Raw genomic sequence first — 11899 nt, 5'->3', positions numbered from 1 at the left:
AGTAGGGGCGTCCGTCTGTGTCTCTGTACGGAGCGACGTTACGTTCTACGGGTTAGTGACGAATTGCGCACTGAAAAAGCATTGTCCCTCCTACTGTGCACAAAGGACGAGACTTACGGAGAGAAAAAAATAGTAGCGTCATTGCATGCATATTCCTCATGAGACTCAGACTGCCTAGAATAATCATTGGAACGAGGGTAGTCATTGCCTGACCTAGCCATGACTCAGGAATCAAGAGGGGGGAAATCAGGGAAAGGAAAGGGAAAGGGAAGGAAAGGAATAGCAATTCAAGGGAAGGAGAATAAAGGTACACGGATAGGATTACAGAAGCGAGAAATGGGGCCTTGAATCAGCGAACAGGTTGTTCTCAGACATAACGTCACCAAATTCTAGGTTACAACAGGTTATTGGACCGAACGTTCAGTATCAGTCACTCCTAAATAAAGGGAAGGGAAAGCAGAACAACCTCAAAAGGCACTAGCCAGAAAAAGCTAGTTGCTCCCAGAACACATGTCACACGTCTGTGAATAGTTAAGTGGATGACAAAAACCTGTGTCACTTTCTCTGTCTCAGGGGGTTGGGATGGCGATGCTGATGTTCGTCTTCCCAGTTCACGTCATTTAGCCTAAATATTCAAACATTTGTATGGTGGCAGTGGCAGCCTAAAATAATAATAATATAAATAAGTATATTGTAAATAATATTGTTTTAAAATAGATCACAAGAACTACCCATTTATTTTTCCACCGCCCCAAATAAAGACGCGACTTTTTTCAGATTTGGCCTATATTTTCTATTTACACATCCTGTAATGTGAATGCAAAACCTATCCCTGTTAAGTAAAATCGATGGGCTGCTGTAGCATGTTTGCTGTTGTACAAAACAGATTTCTCCATGCCTGTGATTTTCTTTGCAGCAGTGCCCTCTTCCGGACTTAACTGTAGTTTCCTCTACCATGCAACATAACATGGGTATGCTACACTAAAGTTTCAATAGTCTGTTATAAATTACTATTAGCCTACATAGGAAGAAAATAAGTAGGCCTATGTGACTTATCTGTTAACTTCGATTATTGATTGCCATGACATTTGTGAATACGATATTCAATATCCGTTTTTATAGTTGAAGATGGTGTAATTATTGGGTGGATAAAACATATTTTTGCTAGTTGCAGTGCATCGCATTAACCACAAGATGGCAGACGTGCTACACTTTAGGGTAGACAAAATATTATACCGTTCCTTCCACTCAACGTTATAGGCCTATAGAGTGAGAGGCAACATGTTTAGCAAGGGTTTGAATAGGCCCTACTCATTGAAAGTGGAATAGGCCTATACAAATGATGTACCGATATTTCCCAAGGCCTAGTTATTAGCACAACTTGAAGTAGTAGGCCTATTGTATTTTCATTCAAAATAGTTTTCCGTGGTCGGCATCAATGTAAACCTAATTGTCAAAAAGTTACCACCTGCACTTACAAGTTTCACTGATAAATCATCAGATTTATCAAACAAGTTGTATATTGATTGATGTAGTGCCAATAAAGTAGCAGTGGGTGGTCAATATATGTCACCCAGATGAGTGACCTGAGCTCCATTCCCATTGCAGAAGCACTACAGAAGGCTGCAAGCTGTCTAAGCCGGACTGTGCCATGTTCAAAAAGTATATGGCTGCATATTTTAATGGGAAACTTTAGCACTCTACTGGGCCACATAAAAGTATATATGGTTAGGCCTATGTGTATGTGTGATTCATAGTTGAGTTTATATAGCCTAGACTTATGCATAAAACAGATTGAATGCATTTTTGAAAGGGCCTACAACAAGAATAGAACGTTTCGCGTTTGGAACATCATAAACTGAAGCTGTAAGCATGCATGCTGCACATATTGACAAATCTAAGGAAAGGGAAACATATTGTGCCTATTTTTTACAATCTAGCGGTTGGCCACAAATGTTATCAAGATTGTTCTTGTAACACCTGCTGGCTAGCTGGTATTTACATGATATAACATGTATCTGGAATATGGGCTACTGATTGCCCGTTGAACCCGCACCTGAGGGGTCGGAATCAACCGCACGCACGATAATTACAGGTCAATCACTGGTGCACCGCAGGCCTGTCGACACCTCAGCCCAATAGAAGGTGAGCAGAGGCGCGCTTTTTATGAAGGCGGTGGAAGTCTATAAACACTAGCCCCATGATCTCCTCACCAGCAGTTTACCACTAAAACATTTTTATAATCAGCGTTTATTGTTCGCTCCCTCCTTGTGGGAGATGCGCCCATGTTCATTTTTTAAAAGGGCAAATCAACCATAATTCAGTTTATAAACTGCGGCGGCGGCTGAGAATGCCTGGATGAATATTCATTAGCTTCTCTCAAGCTGCCACGCACGGTGATTCATTAGGCATATGTAAATATCACTCACTTTAATTGCCCCTAAACTGGCTCAACATAATGTTGTCATTAGCAAATTATTACTTATTTGTGAAACTAATGGTACAGTATGGCGTGAATGTTAAACTTCCACATATATGATTGCAATTATTATCCTCTGATTCAGACTCCATTCTGGGAGTGTAAGATGAGACTGATGGATCGCAGGCGGCTTGGAGTCTAGTAGTCTTAGTTTGAAAGGAGAGGTATCTGGGGGTGTCTCTACGTTGAGCTAAATAGGAAACAAATGTGCTGTAGTCTATTAATTGCCGCATTTAGTAAACAAATCTGAATAACCATTTCAACAAAAATTATATACATTTATTGAAGTAACATTATATTTATATTAAATTGTGTTTTAATCAAACAATATGTTTACATTGTTGAATTTGTGTTTTATTTTTAAAAAATCATCTGAAGTGTTTTTTACTAAGGGAAGCCTGTAAGTGTATCTGATAGTTGGAATTTTTTTTATCAAATTCAGTTTCTCAAATCATAATGTTTTCTTTTCTTTTTGCTGGAACATCGGACTGAACATTAAAAAAAACAATCTTAAATGTTTGCAGTTGTGATAGATATTTATAATTATTCCTTTTCCATAAATTAGGCCCACAATGTGAAGACCTAATTTTTTATCAACACTGATTCACTTGTCAAATGTAAAAATAGTGAAATGTCATTGATGATTAGGATGTTAATGTGTTGACTGGTTAAACAATAAGAATGAATGTCCAAATACGATATCCTAAGTAAGGCCTAAACATTTACTTGTATGAAACAACTATGTTTAAAGATCAAACCCTAACTTGTTCCTTCTTCGACCCATCCACCTCTCTCTGTAACTGGCTTCCGCCTCGGGGTGTCTCTACCATGCTATAAGCTACACACAGCCATGCCATGGAACTGCGCAAACTTTTTTATGGAGCTAGCCAAAGCTCTGTACAACAACCATGACAAAACAAGCCCAAAAAAAAAGAAAAGAGAGGGAGATGGGGAGAAAGCTAATAAACTAATGTGATGGATGTTGTTCTTTTCCCAAAGGGTCCAGCACCATGTAAATTGGCCCAGACAATGCATTATGGATAAGGCAGTTGAGATTATAGCTTGTTAATGTGTCCCTCCCTCCCTCACCGCCCGCCCCTCTGTTTCTGAGCAGGCACTGACATGGTCACCTCATTGTCGGGCCATGAGGGTCTTAAGGTGCAGATGGAAAGAGAGGAGGGGGGTGTTCTGCTGCAATCTGCCAGGCGTTGCCAACCGTGTGTGAGTGTGTGTGTTAGGCAGACTTTTTAGGGATGGGAGCCCAACATGGAGACAGGCAGTCGGCAGGGGACAGGGCTGTGGACATATGCCTCTGGCCCCCTCCTTCCCCTCCTCCCCCTCCACACCGGCAGCCCCCTCTCCCCTGGCAACCCGGGGTGGGCCACACAGGCCTGTCCTGAGAGACGTCAGGCCATCTGTTGGAGGAAGTTGTTGGAGGCGCCTGGTGAAGGTTCAGCCTGGTTTTACTTGCTTGCGTGGTCTGATCCTACCTGCTGAGGGATTCAAATCCTTGGCTGGATTCAACCGGGCTGCCCTCAGGTCACCGCCTCCATGTTGCAGATCACTCTGCATTTTCATGGCTATGGAGGGCATTACAACCTGTTAGTTCTGAAGACGTGCACCACTGAAGTTCGATGAACAGGCTCGTAGTTGTACTGCTGTGTTATCCTCAGAGGTCTATACTACAGGAAGGGCTTAGGACTTCATGATCTATTTGCTGGGGATGCCCATAGTGTCACACAAGATGTTTGGATTACATCAGTCAAGTATGAATGTACTTACTGCAGCCTACATAAATGTCTACTTAACAATGCATCATATTTGCCACAGGTAAATAACAGTCAGTTAACACCTGTCACATCATCCAATCGATTAGAAAATAAACAACAGCTCACTAGCATTGACCTTTTGCATCACCTCTCTTATATAGCTTGAGAAGGTTTGAAATATAATCCATTGAACAAAATCACAACCATTTAAACTCAGTACTCCACTGATGAATTTGAATTTTACAGAAAAGTTCCTGTCGAGTCCATCATTAAACAGACAGTATGAACTCAACTCCAATCTCTCTTTACCACACACCAAGACGAACAGCCAGCAGTTATTAGAGTGTAGATTTAGCAGCATTCCTTCAACGTCGTAAAGAAGCCGTTATCGTGATGTTTTGTTTTTTTATCCGTCTGCTTCTTAAGACACCTCCGGAAAATGGTTAGGGCTGAGTTGATTTGAGGGAATTTGTGGACCATATGTTGCGGGTGGCAAACACCTTCGTTTAGATGGGCAATACCACGGCAGGTCCTAATGGGCACATCATTGGAGCTTGTTTATCTAATGCTCCTGTTAATGTTATTTATTGTGCCGCTGGCTGGCTTCATTGCTCCACAGCATGGTAAGGAAACAGACATAAGATATGCAAATGCTATCGTCGGCCTAAATTCGCTGCAGTAAAACAAAACATTTGCATTTGATATAGCACATAATAAAGTGGTTATTAGCATTTTAAATACGTCAAACAAACTTGAAAAATGTGGGGTGTGTTGTTCCTTTTTATCACTGACACTGTTAGACACATACACAGGAGCAGACAGGAGAGCACGCACAGACACACAACACCATGAAACTCAATTGGCAGGCCTACACTGCCAATTATCTATGACACAAATTCATTACAAACAACATAAGAAGTGTAGCCTATCTCTTAGAAGTCCCTCAAACCCATTCAAAACAAATGCGCTGGTATAACATAAAACACATCACTCCTTCATTTGACCAGCCACACGTGGAGGTGTGTGCTTGTGAAGTATTTACATTCAGATCGTTAATGATGTGGGACTGAGTAATAGGATGCAGGTTGGAGCCTGGTGCACACGATCAACAGAGCATCCTCTACCATGAGAGTCCTGCTGCAGTGTTGCTGTCCTCTGCCTTTGTTCCAAAGCTAATGACCCTGTAGGGACAGTTAGTCCCTCAACCAGCATAGGCAACACCCTCAGTTAGCTGATGTGCTGAAATAACACAGTTATGCGCATAGTTGTGCTCATAGCGCACAGGGGCCTCATCAGACACAGTTGTGTTCCTGTCCCTGACTCCACAACTAGCCCATGGCTCATGCACAGTCTATACCTGCACATTCTGTTCCCCATAGATAGCCGTCCAAAGCACAACTTGGTGTTGATAGTCCCCATTGATAGTCCCTCTCCTAAGGGTCCAGTTGTGTTTGAAAAAGTTTTGTCAATTGCCTTCCCTCCTGTTTGTATTTGCCCCCATCTTCCGCTTTCCCCACGCACACACACGCATGCACATACACACACACACACACCCACACACACAGACAAACACACACTCACACACTTTAATTCCTCTCTTCTCTCAGAGGGATCATTTAAATATGCAAATGATTCATTTCTTTGAAAAATCCTCCCCACACAGAAAGAACGGTTTAGCTTTGACAAGAAACGGCGACAAATGATCAGACTAATAGCCCAAGTAGCTGCAGCTTCTATCACAGCCCTATTAGTTATTCATTTATGGACCTGGTTTCAAACAGACAGCGCCATGAATGGATTTGTGTGTGTGCGTTAGTGTGTGCCTGTGTGTGTGTTTGAGTGTGTGTATGCGTTTGTGTTCAGTGTGCAGCTCAGCTTGCTTGCTTCTTATTGATGTACTTGTCTTCATGTGCACCATCTGAGAGGGAGTTGGATTATCCAGAAGTGTATTTACACTCTTTACACCTGCCAAGATGGCCATACCGGCCATGGCAGATAACTCAGAGGACTGGACAGGAGATAATAAAAACATAGATGACAAGCCAAGAATCCATTTGTTTGCAAGGCAAAGAGAAAAAAATATTTAGTTACTGTGTCAGAATAGTTCTGTGTTGGTGTAGGTTTGTTTAAACTGTACATTTCTAGTCTGAGGAGTGTAGTTGTGTGACGTGTGTTTCGGTCGGTGTCTGTCTGTTCTAACCTTCCACCCCTCAGAACACCCCCCTATCACATCCAACTTTTCATTCTTCCAGGAGTTCCTCCAGGAGTTCCAGTTCTATCTTCCAGGGTTTTTTTTTTTTTTTTGCTGGTTGGCTGCATCGCATCAGACTTACAGTAATGTTTTAATTGGAGAAGTAAGAGTGTGAGTCGGCCCCCAGGCTGTACCAGGGAGTGTAGGGGTAACGACCCAGGACAAGAGAGGGTTAATGGGCTGGGCTCCCTAGGGACTGCCTGAGAGAGAGAGAGAGAGAGAGAGAGAGAGAGAGAGAGAGTGAGAGAGAGAGAGAGAGAGAGAGAGAGAGAGAGAGAGAGAGAGAGAGAGAGAGAGAGAGAGAGAGAGAGAGAGAGAGAGAGAGAGAGAGAGAGAGAGAGAGAGAGAGAGAGAGAGAGAGAGAGAGAGAGAGAGAGAGAGAGAGAGAGAGAGAGAGAGAGAGAGAGAGAGAGAGAGAGAGAGAGAGAGAGAGAGAGAGAGAGAGAGAGAGAGAGAGATAGACAGAGAGAGTGGGAGGGAGGAATAATAAACAAGCTAAGGGCTTAAGAAATGAAAGGACCACATTAGAGGCTACCTGCTGGGACTGTACTGCTGAGTTGGGGTGAATGAAATCCTTCATTTAGGCCAATGTCCTGGTTCTGGGGAGGTGGCGCACAGCCAGGGCCCAGCCCAGAGGAGGGATAGAGGGGAGGAGGAGGATTGAGGTGAAGGGGTGGGAGAGTGGTAGGTGTGGAAGTGTTGGGGAGAAAGAGATGGGTAAGAGAAGGTGAGTAGAGGAATGGGGACGAAGCAAATGGAGGGGGGAGAGAGAGGTAGGAAAATATGGAGGAACGTAAAACAAGAGAGGCCTCAGTCTCTTCCTGCTGGTTGGCCTTCCATTCCCTCTAGCAGTAGGGAGTAAGTGACCCCTACCACACACATAGTGAAACAGACACACACACATATAAATATATACATACATATATGGCACACACAAAGACACGCGCGCACACACACACATACACTGCTGGTCCTTCTCCCCTACCCTACTTTCGCATTCACACATTTCTCCACATTGGTTGGATTAGGAACACTTTCACTTAGATCTATGTGGTTGCCCCACACACAAAGAAACACTTGGGGACAGGATTAGTAGGATTAAAAGGGATTCACATATGTCCAGTTCAAGCAATTGGTATTCAAAGCTTTACACTTTCAAATGCCACCAAGAGAGAGCAAAGAAGTGGAGCGCTTTTCTTTGCATTGGTAGCACCTTTATAAGGATGGACCCTTTTCTGCTCCAACAATGACAGTTGTGAATACACATTTTCAATGTTTTTTGGGGGTATTTTATTGCAGTGGAACACCAAGAAGAATATGAGATGGAGTTTATTGTGGCCTGAGCTACAGGATAGTAAAGGCTTGTGGCTCTCCAATTACCTCGTCTGTGTATTATATTATTCTTTTCCCCATCAAAAGACTGGAGAACATTCTTCAGAATATAGGAATAGTCTAAATATTTACAACACAAACCCCTTTTGTTATTTTAAATGTTTCATACCTTAGCAAGGCCTTGCACTTATGCAGTTTATTGATTTAGTCACACTATCTTGTTTTTGCTTGATAATCAAGTATTTTCTCTGTCGACATTTCAATTGGGTATTAAATGAAAAGGCTTGAAATCTGTTATTTTGATATATTATCAACTTTCATTAGGATTGTCTAATTGACTAACTGCAGAGGACTTAACCGTTCCTGTATAGCATGATTGCTAGTTGAGTCATGGTATCAATGTTGATAATAATGGTAATGATAACTGTTGAATGAAGAATGATAACACCAAATAAAATAATAGAAATGTAAATTGTAATATGTATTGCAATTTTTGTTATTATTAATATAATTATCATTATTGTTAAAATGATAGCTGTTATGTTATTGTTTTTTATTAATGTTGATATTATTATTAATTTTTATGTTGTTTTTATTATTATATTGCCAGTGCTCATAATAATTATGATTATCATAATCGCCATAATTATGTGAGTTTTTAGGTCTATTCTGCATTTATGTGATTGTTATTCTGTTATAAAAGTACTTGTCTCAGTTTAATTGGATTCATGTAAACGGTTTCGCAGGCAACACTTGTTGTGGACATTATTAAATGAAGGAAAGGATTATTTCCACCTGAAAGTGTGATATTTCTGCATAGGCTGCATGCCAAATTGCTGCTTGTTTTCAGTTTACCGCTGATAGGTACTTTTAAAGGCCTTCTAAATAGCACTAAACTTAACCGTGCCAATAATGGACTCGTGGATCAAAATGAAGCCCAGGGTAGGGTCACCAAAAAGGTCAAAGTCAGATTAATCTGACAGCTTTTAGAATTGGAGATTTATTGTTGTAAATGATTTTGGATGCAAATGCATCTGTTAGCTATGTATGTGTATATTTTCATCATGTGTACCTTACTAGCTTGTAGGTCTTTGGACATTATCAATATTAATATATGAATATTGCACTGTGTTGCGACAGATATAGACCATACAGAAACGTCACTTAATGTTGGGTTATTGTTGCAAAGTTTTACTTTAGAAACTACAGAATTGTATGCAAATAGTGGTTAATCATAGTGAACTGAATAGCTTAGGTAGTAGTTTAAACGTTTATTATGTTTCAATGGAAGCAAAAATTTAGGATTTTTTTTTTTGCTTGCACTTTTCTTAACTCTTTTACCATAGATAGCCAATCATAAGCGGCTTTTCTAACTTTGGTCGAAAATATGAATATTAAAATATTGTTCGAAAACCACAATAAGATTTCACTGAAAGGCAACAATCTTAAAATGATCTGCAAATATGTTTGTGCATAATAACATATCGTTTTAATGTGAAAATGGTTCGAAATAAGAATTAACATAGCATAGTCACTTTATAAGAAAAAAGGTTATTGCAGTTTATGATATATTTCAACAATTCAATTATGAACATAAGGAAAAATAATATGCATTTATTTTAAGTAAATTGCGCCATAGCTGGCACCTCTAGCATTTACAAAATACGTAAATAGTTTTACTTTCAGTTTCCTTTAATAAAGAATTCCTTATATTCAATGTAAGTAATAAGACATGCATTACAAGTTGATTCGATCAAACGACGATATCAAACTAACCCGTTTATATTTCTACGGAGCCATGGAGAAGAGCGTTTTCAAGTTGTCTTGGTTTCAGAGTCCCGGGTAGGAGAGGTGCCCTATGGTGGCATGACAATGAGAGTGAATCGATGCTCCTGTGGTCAATGGGACAGTCAAAGCCCACCGCCCTATGATGGGGACGTCATCCTAACTAGACCATTATGAATAGGACAGCTTTTGTTTCCCCTCTCTCAGGCAGCTCTATAAAACCCACAGCTCCCTTTTACCTCACAACAGACATAGAGGTGCTCACACGAGATCACACATCAATACATCGCAACACGCGGAGGACCACAAGCCCACTGCGTCGACTTAGATACACATCCTTCTTAAAAAGGGCGGACGGGATTCTAACGACAAAATCAGGTGATCTTGTGTTTGCGAAGGAAGCGACCTCCTCCCGAACCGAACCAATAAAATGAATTCTGACTCCAGCTCGAGCAGAGCTTCATCGCCTGACATGGATGAGATGTTCCTTCGAGACCACGGACGCCTCAGCTCCATGTCCTCTGCACAAAACGAACTGCTCCAGAGGATGACGAGCGAGCACCTTTCCCTGGCCGGGGATAAGTCACCTGGCGGCAGCAAGTACAAACTCAAGAAACAGGTCACTGAGCAAGAGGTCCAGCAGTTACGTCTCAAAATTAACGGGCGCGAACGCAAGAGGATGCATGACTTGAATCTGGCCATGGACGGACTCCGGGAGGTCATGCCTTATGCACACGGCCCGTCAGTGAGAAAACTGTCCAAGATCGCCACTCTCTTGCTGGCCAGAAACTATATCCTGATGCTGAACAGCTCCCTTGACGAGATGAAGCGGCTGGTCGGTGAGATATACGGAGGACACCACTCAGCGTTCCACTGCGGGACGGTCACACACTCCAGTGGTCACTCCGGTAACCCAGCGCATCAGGTGCACCCTCTCCTCGGTAACGCGCTCTCCTCGTCTTCACCCTCAACGCTGTCCACGGCCTTACCTGGACTTACCTCTATTCGCGCCCCTCATTCGCTGATTAAGAGTGCTCCCCCGCACCCGCTACAACTCGGAAGTGGGTTCCAGCACTGGGCAGGGTTACCGTGTCCGTGCACCATCTGCCAGATGCCCCCTCCACCGCATATCCCTATCACCTCTACAGGTCTGACAAGACTAACGAGCGAAAACAAAGACATGATGAAATGACATCAGATGCAGAGAAAAAGAGAAAAATGACAATTTGTAAATTGTGAATACCAAGGACAAGAGGATATTGCCTCCATGCATGCATGCATTCATTGTTTGTCTTGTTTTGCGTATACAACCTAAAAGTTCCTCCTTGTAACAAGGATCCCGATAGGCAAAAGTTTTTCTATTTGTTTTGTGTCAGCATAGACGCCTTAAACAATGTAAACAAAAACACAACTGTGAGCACAAACTCTATCGTAGCTTGAAGCCCGCAGCACACGTGACAGCGGGACTGAATGGAACACTGCATGGACATTTGATTTGATTAGTTTGTTCTATCAGGCATCATTTGTGAAAATGAAGAATGCCCTTTGTGCCTTGTAACAAGGATGGTGAAATTGCATTCTACAGTGTATGAAAAAAAGTGTATGATTATTTAGTTCAAAAAGTGTGAAATGATATGACTCTTGACTTGACTTAAAATATGATTGTGTTGTTATACATGTGTCCATTAGTATTTTGATCTCTTTTACGCATGGCTTCTGCGGTGCTAACAACTACAAAGCATGATTGTTTTGCTGGAAAGAGTTTGTTATGCCCAGAGACCCCGTGTCTTTATTTTTGTACATTCTCGATGATTAGCCAAACAAAATATTTATTATTGCCCAGTGTCCCTGGAAGAAATTTCAATAAAACGGATTCAAATGACCCATATTGTGGCTGTCTGTTCATGGCGACTGTAATGTTGATTTTTTGATTTCAGGTTTCTGCATTTATATACAAAAACATTAGCAAGTGGGAGTGATGTATACTATTGGGCAGACAGTCTCCATTTGAATTGATTTATGCTTGGAAACAATAAGGCCTACAGATAGACACAGTGACTTGACCAAGGCACTTCACATAATTCCTGATGCATGGGACACGGAAAAACAGATTTTTACATATAGCCTAATATCTTATTTTGACATTACATTAAAAAAAAATATTTTGAGCGTTTTCTCATTATACATTTTATTTTGATTGGTTATATCCTTTTAAAACCTACATCCTTTTGCACACACAAACTACAACCTGAGGAAGAACTTTATTTACGTCCTCATTTAAAA

General features: G+C 41.4%; 1 protein-coding gene across 1 annotated transcript; it reads left to right on the top strand.

Annotated features, from left to right (window-relative positions):
* Nucleotides 1-10012: 10012 nt before the first annotated feature.
* Nucleotides 10013-11430, top strand: olig3 (oligodendrocyte transcription factor 3). Its single transcript, XM_062464648.1, has one exon. The coding sequence runs from the start codon at nt 10047-10049 to the stop codon at nt 10806-10808; it is 762 nt and encodes a 253-aa protein (XP_062320632.1). The 5' UTR covers nt 10013-10046; the 3' UTR covers nt 10809-11430.
* The last annotated feature ends 469 nt before the right edge of the window (nt 11431-11899 follow it).

Source organism: Osmerus eperlanus, chromosome 6, assembly GCF_963692335.1.
Source record: "Osmerus eperlanus chromosome 6, fOsmEpe2.1, whole genome shotgun sequence".
Taxonomy (NCBI): Eukaryota; Metazoa; Chordata; class Actinopteri; order Osmeriformes; family Osmeridae; genus Osmerus; species Osmerus eperlanus.
The sequence above is the reverse complement of the archived record's forward strand: the minus strand, read 5'-3'. Positions and strand labels throughout refer to the sequence as shown.